Here is a 17,937-nt window from a genome sequence, read left to right on the forward strand (position 1 = left end):
ACAGAGACCACAACCAAGCATGAAATTCCAATTTCTTTTTGCAAAACAATAAGGAAGGAAGAGGCTGGGGCCATTTTTGTACTCCAGTATGGGTTAACTGGGTTGAGTACAGCTTGTCACACGCCGGGATGTTGGGTTTTTAAGACCCATGACAAATTATGAATTTTCACAGACACTGCTCATAAAAGCAGGTTTCTGACCAAAACTTGCCCTTGGCTGCAACATGGGTTGTCCACTGGCTTCTGGCCCAGAGGCAGCTGCATTTCCAAAGTGTCATCCATGACCATGGAAGCAACCTGGGAGTCTTTGGAGTGAAAGGTGAAATCTCATCATTAAACACTGCTGCATAGTCTCCAGTGCTTTGTGGTGAATGGTTTTAGGAGGATGGAATGTAAAGAAGGTTCCGTGATTCCTGATATTTTGCAGAGATTAGGGATTTAATGCAATGTCCAATGGAAGAATGGAAGATCCAAAGGCAACCTGATAGGCACAGAGTTTGAAAAGTTGTGACCTCCCCTTTGCATCCCCCATAAGCCTCAGACTTGTGCTTTAGTTTCCACTGACTTGAACCTGTTAACAGACTTTTTTTCTTTTTCACCCATTCACTTTGGATTTTATGAATGAAATTAAAGCAGTCTCAGCAGTTACAGTGGTATTAGTGTAGAAGGAATTTGGACAGCACCTCTTAACATTGCTCCCACTTCCCTGCTGGTGTTCCTAGTGCTTGAGCAGTTCAGAGGAACTGCAGAAACCCTGGGCAGCTGAGCCTGCCCTGCTTGCCTGTGTCAAAACAGTGTTTGCTTGCTCCTAATGTGGTTGCTGTCCCACTTAGAATCACACAATCATAGAACCACCTCCAAGATCACTGAGTCCAAGCTTAAGGCAAAAGCTGTGACAAGTATTATGTCCACTTTTATTGCACAGAGAACCCCAAGCGGGTGGATTTTCCCTCCCTCCTATTGGCTCTCACCTCTGTTTTTGTCCTCTGCAAAACTTCACTTTAATCACCTTATAGCTGGGGCATCTGAATACTCACAAGCACCAGGCTGCCTGAGGCAGAAGAAGGGAGCATATTCAGAACCCCTAATAGGAGACATCCAGTATGACCCAAATGGGGGTTTTGCACTTGAAGGTCTTTGCCTCGATAAGAGTGTTTGAGGTGCCCAGAGGAGCTGATAAGAAACTTGAGCACTGGTAACAAGGCTGAGCAAGCAGGCGTTTGATTATTTCTCAGTACTTATCAGAGGAAGTGTGAATCTTTCCCTAATTAAGAGCTAATGCCAACTTCTGTGAAATTTATTGTCATTCACCTGTGAATTATCCTCCTCAAATTTAACTTGACTGCAGGAAGCCTGCTAGCAGTAACACTTTCCTCAGTGAGCTTAATTTGGATGGTAAAATGCCTCTGTAGCTGCTTATTGAACAGGACTTGATGCTGGTGAGCACTGGAGGCCTGGAAGGACAGCTTGGGTCAGCACTTAGAAGTTCAGACATACCCCATGTCCTGGGTATTTAAAATAGAAATAGAGCTCTTCCAGCAACAGGACAAGAAGGAATGGCTTTAAACCAACAGAGAGTTGGTTTAAATTGGATGTTGGGAAGAAATTCTTCCCTGTGAGGGTGGTAAAGCCCTGGCTGATGGCTGCCCCATCCCTGGAAGTGTTCAAGGCCAGGTTGGATGGGGCTTGGAGCAACCTGGGATAGTGGAAGGTGGCCCAGCCCACAGCAGGGGGGTGAAATGATAGGAGCTTTAGAGTCCCCTCCAACACAAACCATTCTGTGATTCTGCTCACAGGCACTCAGGAGAGGGGAGGCTTCCAGCAGAGGTTACACATTCAGAGGCCTGAAGTGAGGTTTCTAATTAGTCAAAGCACAGGTAGCCTGCCCAAACTAGAAAGACGAGTATGATGTCCCTGCACCCGAGTCATTTAACTATTAACCCTGAAGGAGAGTAAGGAGATATCTAGAACAATGACCCAGTTAATTCTGGGTGCAGCACTTGAGTGCAGGGTTATTTGTTGCTACCTGTGGGTCTGGTGATATCATCTGCAGACTCTTGGCAGAACAGGAGGCCAATATTTTTAAGTTGGGTTTTAAGGTGGATTTGGCATTAATTCATCTGACATGGGTGCAATGCTACGGCTTTATTTATTGGTTGCTTGTTTATGCTGAGCTGGAGGCACACGGCCAAGCAGTGATGAGCACTTGGACATTACGACCCAGCGTTTGGGTCCCACAACCAGAAACCTGGCTTTTTATTCACGCTCCCTAAAACATTACCCAATGGCTCAAACCCTGAATGACTCTTCCTGTCCAGGAGCTGCACTGAAGCTCCCGTGCAGGTGAGGGTCCCAGGAGGGCTGGCTCACAAAGGCAATTCCAGCTGTCCCTTCCCTGCACCCTTGGTGGCCGCGGGCTCATCCTGCTGAGCTGCTCCAGAGCCTGCTCTCGGCAGCCAGCAGCGAGGGAGGTTAAAAGCCCGTGGGCGGAGGCCGGCACACAGTGCCCATTGTACATGCGTGCATACCAGAGCGGTAACTCCCTGGAATGCAGCACCGCCGAGCTTTTACCACCTTGTGTTTGTGTTGCAGCCCAGGAGAGTGTGTACACTGTGTCCCTCTCCGCGTAGATTAACAATGTAGAACGGCAGATAAATAAGACTTTTTTTTTTTTTCTTTTCCTTGATTGGAAGGTGTCTCTGACTCCCATCACCTCCACGAGCACAAGGAGAGGCAAAGTGCAAAGTCAGTCAATTAGGTGGAGCAGCGCCTTGCAACCGGGGTGGCTTTCATGTACTAATTGTGTTAGTAATTAGCAACTACCACATGGTTTGGGTTCAAAATGCATGGCACTTTGCAAGGGCATTAACTAACCCACTCTGCAATGGGTTTGAGGGATGTAAGTGCGATCCTTGTTTCCCAGAGGTGAACTGGAGGGACTGGCTGACCACACGGTGAGTCAGGGCAGGCATGCTTGAGACCTCGGAGCTGTCAGTTCCTCCAGATCATCTCACTGGAGGATCAGCTCTGGGAAATGAGTCTCTCCACTATTGCCTGGAGATGTGCAACTCAAGTATAAATGTTTTCGTGGTGCCTTTCTATCTCCTGTGAACTACAGAAACCATCCCTAAGGCCAGATGGCAAATCCAAGTGTGGGGTTTTTTTTCTTCTTCTTTTTTTTTTTCTTTCTGCTTGGGCTGTCAGCTTGTGCTATTTATGGGAACTTTATTTGAATTTGTGTCGGCTGAGACCTGGTCCCCAAGTGATTTCATGGAGCTATAGGACACTTAGGACTTTCCACTAGTAGCCACACATGCCCAAGTCAGAAAAGTGACAGACGGCCACGCTCCAGTGAAAATGTGTATCTATAATTAATAAAAGGTACTTTTCATTACTTCTTGTTGAATTTCAAGCCCCTGCAAGGCACCTTTAGAAAGCAAAAAGAAGCCAGTGGTACAAGGACATCTGTTTCTTCCAGGTGAGCTGTGCTTTACAGCCGTGTACACTGGCACTCTTGTTCTGATTTGGTGATAGGCAGCAAGGTAATTTTCATTTTTTTTTTTTTTCTCTGTGGCACATCGCTGCCAAGAATGACCCGGGAAATCCCTGGCTGTGCTCAGATCTTGATGGCAGTTGGTCAAGTGTAGCTGAGCTAATCTAGCAGCGAGCTACTCCTGAAAGAGCCAGTCTGAGCTCCCAGCATCTACTCCTGGCAGCGCCTTCCTGTTTCCTTCTCCATTTGCCAGAAGTGTTACTCGTCGTTTCTCCTAAAGTACCAGAAAATATATTTATTTCTCTCCACTAATTTGGTAGACTTACACTTTTTTGTGGGTTCTTTTACTAATTTTGTGGCCGAAATTGGCTCACCATGAGGGGTGTGTGTGGAGTGGCAATAGGGCAGTTTTAGGGAGGGTGCATGAAAGCACCTCTATGCCTTTAAAAACACCCCACAAGCATTACTAATAACAAGAATTCCTTGGGTGATAGAACTTTTGCCTCAACTGAACATCCACAGCTTCTCCCTTTAACTGAGGCTTTGTAAGGTACCAAGCAGGAGTGTTTCCATCTCAAACGATTCCATCTCTGATGTTCTAAAAATTTGCAAGGTTGAGAGCACAGTCTGTGCATCATCCAGCCCAAGACTCTTCCACAAAACAGTGGAATGAGGGCATGAAGAACTCTGGAAAACCTTGAGTTTAGCTTTTGTCCATGCACCTCAGTGCTTGGGACACTGACATGCCCTGAAAGAAGCCCAGGTGGATCCTCCTGCAATTCCAGTATCCCATAGAGCATCTTGGGCTGCAGTTGCTCTCTAATGAATTGCTCATCCAAAGCAGGATTACCCTTAGAATAGCTGGCAGCCAAGGGCATGTCTCTCTCACCTGGGAAGTGAGGAAACAGAGAGTTTGAAACTCTGCTGCTGATTCAGAGGGCAGCACCATGTTTTCTGTGCTCTGATCACTGGGTTATTGTTTAACCCAAGGCAAGTATCTGAGTTTACTTTTTTCCCCTGCTGGAAACCCTGTGACAGTGAGCATGTTGAGGTAATGAGGAGGTTCATGGGTGTGGAGAGCTGTCTGTCCTCTCATTTATTGCATAAGTCGAGTTGAAGATGTTTGCATTGAGACAACACTTTGGGTGTTTGGTTTGGTTTTTTTTTTTAATTTATACCCATTGTCATTAATTTAACAATAGATATGGCAATTGTTCATTGCTTTGTGATGTCAGTTCCAACCCTCAGAAATGCTGGTGAGCCTTGGTTCCCACTATCTCCAAGGAAAACCCTTGAGAAGTTGCAAGGGAAGCCTGAGCGTGCCCTGTGCCCTGTTTCAAACATCTCCACACTGATTTGGTATGTGTGTGCATGTGCTAACTTCCACTTTTTTTTTTTTTTTTTCCCCTTTCTTTTCACAGTGGCACATCTGGTCTCTTCTGAGCATCTCACAGCCTCTGGGTGACCGGGACATTGAATTTGGTGGACAGTTGCCATTCGCTCCCTGGGATCGTATCCGCCCTTGCTTCCCTCGTCCCCTTCCGTGCTCCCCTTCCCTCCAACCAAACCCCAGGGCGTTGCGATACTGCCATGGAGCCCAGAGAGACTTTGAGCAGCTCCCGGCAAAGGGGAGGCGAGGCAGACTTTCTGCCAGCTGCCGTCACCTCCACGAAGGCCTCGCCAGTCTCGGGCTGCGCAGGGGAGACGATGCTGTCTTCGTCGGGAGCGGGGAAAGGGATCCCGGTGAGCAGCGAGAGGCTGGAGCCTGAGGAAGAGGACGAGCTGGGTTCCGGGAGAGACGTGGATTCCACTTCCAATGCGGACAGCGAGAAATGGGTGGCGGGAGATGGCCTGGAGGAGCAGGAGTTTTCCATCAAGGAGGCTAACTTCACGGAGGGGAGTTTAAAACTAAAGATCCAGACCACCAAGAGAGCGAAGAAGCCCCCAAAGAACTTGGAGAACTACATTTGCCCTCCCGAGATAAAAATCACCATCAAGCAGTCTGGGGAGCAGAAACTTTCCAGAACTGGGAAAAATAGCAAAACAACTAAAGAGGAGGACAGATCACACTCCAAAAAGAAGGTAGGTCCCATTCTTTTACATAATTACAGAAGCAGAGGGAGAGGGAAGGAATGGATCCTCTCAAACAATTTGTGTCCAAGGCATAGCCTTGGCCTTGGAGCAGCACAGGGCAAGTATCATCCTGCACTGCCACGTATGCATGGGGAATGATCTTGAACTATCCTTCAGATGAACCAATTCAGAAGAGATCAAAAGTTCAACCAGGCTTCTTCTATTTTTGTATGTAATTGAGTTTTGAGATTAATGATTACATGAGTGAGAAATGAAGGAGCCCACTTCTAAACTGCTTTATGCCTGAGCACTAATGCTCAAGCCTTTTGGCAGTTAAGGCATTCAACTGCATTTTTAAAATAGAGGTATGTGCATGGTGAACAATTGAATTCATTCCTGTATTCTGGGTGATGGGCTCCATTATTCTTGATTACAGCATTGTGTGAGTAGCACTATAGTTATGCTACAGAAAATACTTCCATTATAAGTCTCATTTTCTTCCAGATGCATATCATTTTCTTGAAATATCCTTCTGCAGAGAAATTTTTGGTACTTTAAGTCTGGGTAAAAATTGAACTTTTTTTTTATTTTTTCACTTATTCAAGGATGAGAAAAGAAAGAAATTCCTTTCTTCATATGAGCTGTTTTCAGGAGCAGCCTTTTGATTTGATGTTGGCTTGATTTTTCTGTAGTGTCGCCTACACTTAGTACATAGACCAAATTTAGTTTGAGTGTATTAAGCAGCACTGCTGGGGACACAATTTATTGGATAAGTGATATTTTCTGTCCTAAGCATTAGCCAAGTATGTTTGGTCAGGTCATAGCAAAAATACTTCACCTCTGCCTCCTTAGGTTGCATGGTGAGTTCAGACATAACCCAGATTTGATAAAAGATGCACAAGTGTCTCCAAAAGCTGGACAAATTGATCTGGGATTTAGGCACCCTCTCATTAGCTGTTGGATCATGGCTTGCTTTTCCTGCTCATCCTGCTTTGATCCTTCTTCTCCCACACCTTACACATGTGATGGGCGCTCAAAGGGCTATGTGAAGTCTTGAGGAGACTAATTGCCTGGAGAAATTCTTCTCCACCTCTTCCTGGAGAAATCCTCCTTGGCAGACAGACGTACACCAAAATTGTCATGACTCAAAATTACTTTTTTGAGCATTGATATTTCCCATTGATTCAAGGCAGAGCCCATCACTCACTTTTGGAGTACTCTTCTTACAAGCAGAACTTGAAAACAAACTAAAAAAAAACAATTCAAGGGGATTTTTTTTTTCTCTTAATCTTTTAAATGATGTAGTCAATGGGCATGAAAGAGGTAGCTCTTTTTAACACAGCAGAGATTTGGCCCTATAACACTTTGAGATTTTCCCACTTTTTGAAAAGGATGAGCTGCCTTCTTAGCACCAAGCAATGTCTAATTTCCACTTTCCTGTCCTCCCTGAATGTTTGTAGCGGTCTCAGGGGAAACAGCAGTTTTATGAGACTATGCTCAGTGACAGCAAAGATGTCACAAGCAATCCTTCCTTGGCAATGCAGAGGGGAAAAAAAGAACAGCAAACCCCTACTTACCGTGCATGGGGTGGAGAATATGACTGCACAGAATCAGAGCCCTCATTTTTAAGCATCACCCAGTCTGATGGTCATGGAAGGTGTGTTCTTTTCTGTGTGGTCATCCAAAAGGTTGAATAAATAAAACTAAGCATAAGGAAGTTATGCACAAGAAAATGCCCAAACAAAAACCAAACAAATCCAGTGGGAACAATAGTTTAAAAAAAACACCTCGTAGCATGGTTATGCTCAGGGTGATGACTTTATTGCAGGAGGATAAGGAGTTTGAAAGAAACAGACCACGGCTCAGGCACGGCTGCATCCAGCTTGCACCTGCGCTGCGAGGTCCGAGCTGGCTGGGGCCCTGCTCACACACACCCTGTTCTCAAGCTGGGAGCGCTTTGGGTCAACACTGGTCTAATCTGGCCATTAAAACAAACAAAAAAAAAAAACCTCAGCACCCAGCAGGTGGGTGCTGTGAGCAGATGGGGAGAAGGCTGCTGCCCCGGTGCACCATTAGCATAACACCCAACGGCTGCCGCGCGGCAGCTGCTGAGCCGCAGCTGCGCCAGAGATGTCCCTGGCAGGGGTCTGGAAGACCCCGGCGCTGTGATCTCGAGGGGTGTGCCTGACGCCTGGAGACCAGCAGCCCGCATCACCAGGATGGGGAATAACCTGAGTCCCTGCAGCGCGGGGGACTGCACACACGGCCGCCCCTCGGCTCGCGGGGTTCCAGGATCAGGCTGTGAACCCCTCGCATCAATGGGGGGATCAAAGGCACTGCAGAAAGGGAGGCTGGGAGAGAGGGGGAGAAAAGTTCTCGTGCTGGCAGAGTGATTTCTTCTATGGCCGATATCTATCTTGTGGTGGGTACAGAAATTTTAGGGGGGAAGATAACCAGGAGAAAACAGCAAGCTGAAATTTGCATGGATATGTAGCTCTCTGGTCTATCTGTGTGTTTCCCTGGAAGAGCAGAGCATGTAGGAACCCTCTGCATTTACTTGCAGAACCATTGAGAGCTGCAGCAATGGTTGTGCGGGAAAAAAAAAAAGCGATTTGTCACATTTAAATGGTTTTGGCGGTTTTGAAATTTCAGCGCTAGGCTGTTTTGATTGCCTGTTGCTTTAATCAGCACAAGCTCCAGAAAAGCAGCTCCTGGCAGCAGAAGGAGGGAACAACACATTTAAAGAGCGGGACAGACCTTCAGCTGGCATCAATCCACTGTCCTTTATGGATTTTTGCCAGGAGAGTTTGGCCCAATGTACACATTTCCCTTGCACATAGGAGCATTATTTGGGTTTACCACCTTGCTTGTGGATGCAGAGAATACACACAGACTGAGCTGCAAGTGCCATTCTTGTGCCTCTGGTGCGCGGGAGTGGTTGTCCTGCACATCATGGAGTAGCACCCAAATTTATTTTTCCCCTGAGGAAGTGCAAACTCTATCAGGACTTGAAAAATCCCCTTAAGCTTGTTGCATAATATTTCCAGCTACATCTCCAGCAGTCCCCAGTGCTTTGAAATACCACTTCAGCATTCTTGCAGGAGTTTCAATACACACAGCACAGAGAGCAAGTAATGAAAACATGGAAGCAATTTAAGTAACAGCATGTGGGTACACAAAGGACTGGTAATGCCAGCAATGTAAAAAGGGACTGTGAACTGGGGATATAGCATTTATTCAGTGGCCACTTAGGGAGGAAGAAGATATGCCTGTTTCTAAGCTTTACACTGCTCTGCTAATTAGGCAATAGGGGTTAGTGCTTGATTTCTAAAGCTGTGGTCCAGAGAGCAGCAGTGATTAGAAGGGGACTCTGTGGAGAGCCACGATGCTCATGTGCTGAGGCCCAGGGTTTTTGCCTTTGATTCCAGCTGCTACACTATATTAAAAGACATAAACATGCATTAAATACTTTCCTCATGTTGCTTTTCCGTGTGAGCAATCGCCCCAGGGATGTTATGCGATCCTGAATGGGAGGGGAGGGAATTCAGGAGAGGATCTTGCTGGGTGCAGTTGCTGATGCCCTGGAGTGGGGAGGGAGGCAGGGGATGAGAGAATACCAGCGTTGGGAACCTCTGCTCTGCTGGCTTGAATGCCTGGTTGCAATGCAACAACTTTTGGGGTTTCTTTTAAGTCCAGACCATGCCAAGTTTCACATCAGCTTCCCTTACTTAAAAAAAAAAGAGTAGGGGTAGTTTCCTACCTCTTTTCCTGGGGCTGCTCAGAAGTTGAATCACAGCTTGAGCTGTTTCTTTGGCTGCTTGTGTGGCAGTTGGAAAGTGCACAAATGTTCTGTAAGAATACTTGTGCACATATCTCTTGTTTCAACCCTTTGGCACCCGGGGATGGAGTGGGCTGAACTGTTGCCACTTCTAAACCCACAAATAGCTCCATTTCATTTAGTCTGATTGGAGAAGGAGGGAGGGAGGGAAGAAAAAAGCCAGGAGTCCAGAGTTTGTCCTGCTGGCAGGCTGGCAAGCCCAGCAGCTGCTGCTCTCTCACCTGCACTAGGGTTGTTCGAGTCAGCCACCTCAGCAACACTAAAGGTGCTTTTTCCTTCAGATAAGGAAACATGTTATCAGTCAGGAATATTGAAAAGTGTGGTACCAAATGCAATGAGGCAACCTATCAGCATTCCCTGCCTGCCATGTAGCATTTAACAAGTCCCAGATGAACAGTTATTTCTCTGCTTTTGTTTTGTTTCCTTTTTTTCTCCCTTCCCTGCATTTGTTTTTTGGGTTTTTTTTTTCCTATTCCCTTATATCTGTAAGCACTTCATTTTCCATCCCTTCTTTCTTTAGGCACAGCCTGACAAAGGTTCCTTGCAGCTTTCATCATACACATAATGTCCTTCAGAGGATGTAAGCTTGTGGTTTTGTAATTATTACTGCACTAGAGTTTTTTGAGAGCTTGGGATGGGTGAATGCATTTTACTGCTGAGAGATAAGCACAGCAGCAAGTCAATTGGAAGTAAAGCTTCCTTGTGTGTAGTCAGAGGAAACTCTACCTCTGGATTTTCTAGCAATGTTGGTTTTTTTGTCTTTGAGTTTTTGTAGGTGTTTGCCATTTCTCTGCAGGAAGCAGTTCTAACACTTTCCCCCTTGAAATTCAATTCACAGTCTTCCTTTTCACTGCCCCACATATGTAACTTTTTCTGGTGATTCACCTTTCATTGAAGACTCTCTCATTCATGAGCTCTCACCATTGCTGATGCCAAATTGATTTTTGCCTTTTTTTTCATTTATATTCCTTTATTATATTTCTATATTCTTTACACATATATTTGTAGCTCTGTAGCCTATCAAAGTACTTATAGCTAGCATTTTACCTACCCTATTAGACAGAACGATTAACCGAATTCCCTATCAGCTCCAAGCTGGGGGTACAAGGTTACATTCCTGGGGAAGCCAAGGTTGAAACTAGCTGTCTGAGCCACATTTTCATAAAGTAAAGTTCCTATCTAAAAGAGAGAGAATTGAAAGAAGGTTGAACTGGGAAGGAATTACCTCCCCACCAATTGAGGTGATCCCCACCTCTCACTAAGTGGGGATTTCTGTCAGATTGCCAATTTGCTAAACATATAAAAATTATGTATGTGTTATGCTACGGGTCCATCTTTGGCATTTTCCACCTGTCAAATTGTGCACCTAAGGATCCTGGTAAAGGTAACTCCTTTTTATCACCTCACTGTGTCTGGCTCGTGATTTTAGCACCAGCAAAAAGGCATCATTGCCCGCCCTCTTTTTCCACAGAGGATCACAAGCGCTCCCCCTCCTCTCCTTCCCCCTTCTTTTTATTGATGACTGCACATTGCACTTTCCCTCCAGGTTCTCGTCTGCATCCGCAGCTCTTGCTGCATTACCTCTGTGCTGGACTCATCTCCCCGGTGATTTGTGTGCATGATCATCCAATTGCTCACCGTGCATGCTTATCCCTCTTTGCTAGGGGCATCCCTGTGCAAGATGTCATCTGAGTCAGCTCTTCCTGTTGCGATCCCAAACGTGGCCCAGGGGGTTGATGTAAGTGCTTGGCCTAGTGAGGAAAAGAAGGCACTTGCGGGTTATTCGTACCTGCTTGAAGTGGTGGGGTTTGATTTACAGCTTATTTTTCTTCCCCTCCCTCTCCCCCCCTCCCCAAAGGGTGGAACATCCACAGTCCCTTCAGCTTGGACTTGTTTCTTGCTGGTTTAGTCCTTGTAATTTCTTTGCAAAGCCTTTAAGCAGCTCTGCGTGATGCTTGTGGTGGCTACCTGGAGCTCACACGAGCAGAGCAGAGCTCAGCCTCTTCCCAGGCTATGGCACAATTACAGAGCCCCAGAAGTGCCAGCACAGTGGAGCAGTGTTCTCCCAGCTGCCTCCAAGGTGAAACTGGCTCCTGAGCAGCTGAGAGATCAATGCAGAGCTGCTCTAACAGGCACAAGGCTCCTGGCATTTTTACTCTTTCTACACAAGTGCATGGGTGCAAAGATACACAAACTCAGCTCTTTGATAGTCATCCCAAGTGCCCTTCAGGCTAGCTTTTCTTTCTACCACATTGTTGAAGGCACAAATGAAACAGCTGCAGTTTGGTGGTCTCCCACCTCAGGTATCTTGGGCTCACCGCAAAAAAAAGAGCAAGAATGAATGGTGGGGCCTTTTTTGGTTTGTGTTTTTGAAAAAAAATTATTTCTTCATTTAAGAAACCAGTTTTTCCAGGAGGTGAGGACAACTTAGGTTCATCCTGGTCCATGAAGGCACCTGAGGTGCTGACACACTGGGAGCTGAGTCATCTTGATCCCCCACATAGCCATCTGGAGGAGGCTGGTCCCATCTGAAGGTGGTTCAAAGCCTCTCCATGAAGAGGTGGAGGGCTGATCCCATTTTTAACCCCTCCTTCTTCTCCACAGCTTGCTGGAGAAGTGTCTGTCTTGCATCATGTCCTGGATATCTGGATATCTTGTGACAGGAATAATGCAGAGAGTCTTTTCCAGCTCGGTGCTCTGCCTGAGCCAGCTGATGCCCATCCCTTAGTTCTGTCTGCTCCCAAAGAATTGTGCTTTTTTTTTTTTTTTCCAACTAGTCAAGTGGGTGCTAAAGAAGCAAACATTGTCAGTGAAGGGATGGGCTGAGGAAATGTAAGCTGGCTTTTTCTGCTGAACACAGAGTGCCAAACAAGGAAGACTTGGTGTACTTGATTAGCTGCCATATGACCAGGGCTTGGGGAGGCTGTCTGTGTTGAGGACAGGTTTTGTTTTGCAGCAGTCTCTCCCTCCCACAGCTGAGTTTCGATGGCCTTCTGTGACATTTCCTTGTTTACTTGTGCTGTGTCTTTCTCTTCCAACCATGACAAAATATCCACAGACCTGGTGTTGGGATTGAGGAGATGCTGCAAGGAAGCAACTGGGACAAGTGCAGGAAGCTGGGGGTCCAGGTGGAGGTCCTTAGCCCCACTCACCAAACTACAGGTGTCATACAGGAGGACAGGGTGCAAAGCCTTGGCCAAATTGGTGCTGTTTCAAAAGCACTGTGGCCTCCAGGCTAACAGAGATGGAGATGTGATGTGCTGGCTGCAAACTGGATGTGTTTTCATTCACAGAGATTTTGGGGTGTCAATCCTTCACATACATGATTGTGTTTTTCCAGCACCAACTTTTGCCTGCAGTGCTTCCTCTTCTCCCCTGCCAGGCATGTCTGACCACAGACACCTTCTGATTTACTTACAGACTTTTCATCTTGACTTCCTTTTTCACACAAATACACACACACACAACGCAGACACAGCTAGCCCCTCAGGCCAGGTCTGATTCTTCCCATGCTTCATTCCCAGATGGGTTCCTTGCTGGCCCCATTCTCTGCCCAGACAGTGGGACTGAGAGATGGACCCATCTTAGCTCAGTTGAAGGAAAGTTTGTCTTTACCTGGTGCCCTCAGCTTGTCTTTTCTTTTGCTTTTTTTAAGATAACAGAGACTTTCTGGCCACTTTCCTCCTATGTGACTTCTCTGGTGTCTAGTGATGAATGAACTTTTCAACTAAGCCCTTTTTGGGAGCCTCTCAGAGTTCCCTTTCTTCTGGCCAGAGAACAATTTGAACAAAATATGTTAGCATGCTGTATCCCGAAGATTGTGATTTTGCATCCCATTCGATCAACACTGGACAAAATATTCAAAAAGCACTGAGGAGAGAGGATTGTGCAGTCAGGCAAGGACTTTGTGTGTGCATTCACGTATACAAAAACACCGTGTGACCATGTTAGCCTTGTTTCCTTAGGAAACTGGTCTAAAAATATCCAGAATAAACAATAATTGTTTTGCTTTTTTAATGCTGAGACTTTTCTTGGACCTTAAAATGATTCAATTTCAGATGTGACCTTCGAGGACAAGTCCAGTTAGCTGTGTTTTCGTAAGAGCGTTATTTTCCACTTCTTGCCATGACCTCTAACACAAGTTAGACCCGTGGCTGTTGGCTTCTTCATTTCAAGACATAAGGTGCTATTTCTACACTGTGGTTATATTTGGACTCTGAGTTGCAGGTGGTTGCTGTGAGGAAAGGGATTCTCAAGCCATGGTGTGTGTACCAGTAGCATGACACTGCTTTTCACATGGACTGCAAACTCTATGTCTTCAGACTGGGCAGAGTAGTATCAGTCCAAATATCTTCTTCTTATTTTTCTTTTTTTCTTGGAGCTGTGGGCTAGCAGTGAAAAGAACAGCATGAGGGCTAAGCTGTCTTACTACAGGTTGCAAATGGGATTGTGTACCTGAGATCTGGCTTGGACTGTGGCCAAAACAGGTTAGCTGCAGATGAGGACATGGTCATTCAAGATAGACAGTCAACCACAGCTGAACAAAATGGGGTTTTAAGGTGCTAGTGTCCCACGCTGCTGCTGTGCATCCGTGTCTGCTGTTGGCAGGTCCTGTACAAAGGAAGGCAGCAGGAGAGCCTGTCTCCCCTCAAGAATTTCACAAATTCTGTAGTGAGGAGGATAAATGGAACCATCTTGTCTCTTAGTACAGAATGTGAAACAGAGCAATGAGATTAAGTGACTCACTCAAGGAACCTGTCACAGGTCGGGTTAATGCTCAAACCTTTTTCACTGAGCTGTGGTTACTTAACCATGACACAGTTGAGTCTCCCAGGGGTGGCCTGATCTCCAAACATGGAATGCAGAGCCCTTCTAGAAAACCAGTCCTCTTCTAGCTGTCATTTAAACAGATAAATTCTTTTCAAAATAGTTAACTCTCTGCATCTTTACTGCTCACTTAAAAATAAAACTTATCTCAGGGAAGAGCTGGGGCTGGATGCAGAAATCAGGGGGTGGAGTTTTGGGGCCAGCATGCAATCAGTTGACCTAGATGCCCTTAATAATCCCTTCTGGTCTGTAAACTCTAAAATGTGGTAAGAGTTGAATGAGGAATATCTGCTGGAGGACTCATTATCTTCTCATCAGTTTCTCATGGCTGTCGTTCACTTGGGTGGCAAGGTTTACAGAGAGACGGTATCTTTTTATCGACATTGGGTGTTACAAAAACTCTACCACTATAAACCTGGGTGGTTCATTGAGGAATTCCAGCACTTTGCAGCATCCTAACTTCATGAGAGCTGCTCTCCCTCCACATGGCTGAAAGATGAGAATCAGCCCTGAGGGGATTGGTGGGTAATTCTGCCTTGCCCAATGCTCTCGATTTCCAAAGGAATGTGGTGGCACAAACAAATGAGCCAGAGGACACAGCTCCCCTCTCTCTCCATGCTGGTGACAAGGAGAGGGCCGAGCAGGGGACTCCAGTGAGTCACCAGGATCACACCCTGGCCTCACTGCAGGGCGAGTCACTGCTTCCCCAGCTGGTGCTTCTGCGAGAAGGCACTTCTGTAACCATCGGTGGTTGGCAAACATTTCCCAGGAGGATGTGTAGGAAACAGCTTCCTCATACCTCCGAGGGAGAGCTTACACTGAGATTACTAAATAATCACTAGTGTCCCCTGCTCCTCAGTAGAACATTGTGCCAGCCTGGGTGGCTTCACCAAAACTTTACCTGCTGTACTCCCAGGTGGGTAATTTGATGAAAGGTCACCCTTAAGACTAAGAAAAGTATACCTGAGGCAGACATACTGGGGAGCAGCAGCACTCATAGGGTCTAGATCAGCCCTCATTTCTGCCTCCCACCAAAGTCCATTCAGCTGCAGGGACAGTCCCCACATTAGTCACCTGTCTAATCTGCATTAACAGGGAGCTTGAAGGCACTTCTTTATTGCATCTTCCACTGGGAACTGACGCTGTTGGATTTACAAGGTATTCTGGTTCTTATATCCTGTGCTGTGTGCACGTTGGATGGTGATAATTAATTTGTCCTGTCCATTTTCTGACATTGTGTCCACCAGCACACAGCTGGTAAAAAGTTCTCTTCTCAAAGACAGCTTCTTGCTTTCCATGGGATATTTTTCTTCAATAATTTATGTAATCAGCAGGACAAATACCCTCCAGTCTTTTCTCTCTTTGGTCTTAATTCCATTGCATCACTTGTAATTATATTCCTGATTTGAAATTGGAGGGGGGGTAGCATGGGAAAGCCTATTTGTTTCTGCGACTACAGCACAGACATCACAGGAAAAAATGAGGAGAGGGTGATGGGGAGGGATTGATCTGTCCTTAGGCCATCAGCTCTGGGCGTGGGCAGGAGCTGCACTTAGTCACTGGGGGCCAGAGACTGCCAGCATGCTCCTTGGGAATCTGTGACAGAACAGGGCGGCTCTGAGGGAGGGCAGCATGTCCTTTCTGCTCCCTGTGCTGTGGCTGGCAGCTGTGGTGCATTACCAAGCCATGCTTCAACCTAGGATCTGGCCTGGGTCTTTGGGATGAGGAGCTCTGGGCTGCAGTTTGGCTGTTCGTGTTATCTAGAGGATGTTCTAAAGAAAAAGGAGGGCAGCTTGTGATACACAGTTCAACCTGAGGCATTTGAGTGTGATAGAAGGGCTGGCAGTGATTTATTGTTGGCTTTCTGCATTTGCTGGAGTTCATATCACTGATATATATGCAAGACTTTGGTAAAGTAGGACTGCTGCAAATTACTCTCTAAATAAGTCTTTTACAATCTATACATTACTTTGGCCACTGAATTATGCTTTGACTTGTTTAGATGCTGGTGTTGAGGATTGTCCTTAGGTAGTGAAAAGGTGGGAGATGGAAACCTTGTCTCTTTTCAGTCGATCTGACCTCACTTAATCTAATATACTCAGCACGAGCCCATGGGGTACAGCAGCTGTGTGCTGGAGATAGAAGTCGACTCAGTCCATCTTGGCCACATGGCTTAATAGGCCCATGAAATCTCTGGGTCAAAGGCCAGCCACCATGCCCATCTTTGTCACATCTCAGTGATGTGTATCCTGGCAGGTTTTTCTTTTTGTTCCTCCCCGGCATGGAAAGAACCATCTGCCGGGTTGGCTTTCATAAGAATTTTGAAAAATACCAATTTCCCTTTGTTGAATGGGGTGCGTGTGAGGGGGTGGGGGCACACAGGACAGAAGGAGGAAGGAGAGCCTGACCTAAAACCAAGCCAGTATTTTCAGGGATTTTAGAATAGCTTGTATTGTGTTTCCTGCTCCCCAAGGAAGGGTTGTCCTCTTTCTTCTTTTCTCTTTGATTCGATTCCCTGCCACTCTGCGAGCAAGTCAGAAGCTGCAGCTGCTGCTGTCAGCTGGGAAGGGAGTCCCCTTGTTTAAAAACCATGTGTTAATCCCTGGTTAGAAAAAGTAGCAACGCTTTATGCTCCCCTTATAGCCCCCTTTTCTCTCTACATCTTGACTGCCTGCCCGCAGACTTGCCACTTGTGTGAAAACAGATGCAGGTTGACACCAAAGAGACTCAACAAGCACCACAGGTAGCACGAAGGTCTGTCAATAAATAAGCCCAAAGTCTGGACAAAGTGACCAAATACAGTTTTGAGAGCAGGGTGGGAGTCAGAAAGGACAAGCGTGTTATGAGGTCTGGGGGAAAACTGTGGAGAGCTTTAGGAGTAAGGGGAGCTGTTTTTGTCATAGCTGTTGGACACAGATGGGGAGAAGTGTTTGCTCAAGGGGTCTGTGCTTTGTTCCCAAGGAAAAGCCAGCAGCCCAGTGGGAGAGGAATTTAAACAGTGAGGTAAGGAGAAAGGAGGATTTGGGCTCTGCCAGATGGAGACAGCCATGCAGGCAGTGCTGGAGAGGGTCTGATGGGTAAATAAGAGGCCCAAGGGGCCCAGTGCATTTACCATCAGGTGTGAGACCACAGCATTGATGGGTGAATGCAAAAGGTGCCCTGGGGCTGAAGCGGGAGAGAAAGAAACGGTTTTGATTTTGACCATCAAAAAACATCTTCCTATATTTTCTAGTAGAACATGAAAATGAATCAGCACAAAGACGGGGAACAGGGACTTATATGATGGATGGTACTTACAGAAAAATCAAGGCAGTGCCCTGTAACTGTTATAGATCACAGAATGATTTGGGCTGGAAACCCTTGCCAAGGGCAGAGGCAACATTAGACCATGTCACCTCTACTGGTAGAAAAGAGAAAAGGTTTTCAGCTCTTTTTTGAAGCAGAAAATTGAGGCAGACAGAGGTGTATCACCCGGGGCCACTGGAGAAGGCATCACACCACTGCAGCCAGGACCCTGCTCCTGGCTAAGTCAGTGATTCCCACCACCATGCCCCAGGTCTCCTTGTCCACAGGCTGCAAAAAACAACAGGGCTCCCCTGTTGTTTCTTGCCTTGAAGGGCTGTTGGAGGGGCTTTTCCTGCCACCCTTTCCCAGATGTGCCGCTGCGGGCAGGGACAGCCATGCCCACCCACCATGGGCGGCAGGTG

General features: G+C 46.5%; 1 protein-coding gene across 3 annotated transcripts in view; it reads left to right on the top strand.

Moving 5' to 3' along the window:
- SETBP1 (SET binding protein 1) overlaps positions 1-17,937 on the top strand; it is a 269,604-nt gene that overhangs the window by 11,454 nt on the left and 240,213 nt on the right. For all 3 annotated transcript variants that reach the window (XM_054283286.1, XM_054283288.1, XM_054283289.1), the window contains exon 2: positions 4,914-5,574. In XM_054283286.1, coding sequence (XP_054139261.1) covers positions 5,083-5,574 — 492 coding nt within the window. In that variant the 5' untranslated portion in view covers positions 4,914-5,082. The remainder of the gene's footprint in view (positions 1-4,913; positions 5,575-17,937) is intronic.

Source organism: Melozone crissalis, unplaced genomic scaffold (assembly GCF_028551555.1).
Source record: "Melozone crissalis strain CALT ecotype California unplaced genomic scaffold, PUWL_Pcris_2 ptg000036l_1, whole genome shotgun sequence".
Classification (NCBI taxonomy): Eukaryota; Metazoa; Chordata; class Aves; order Passeriformes; family Passerellidae; genus Melozone; species Melozone crissalis.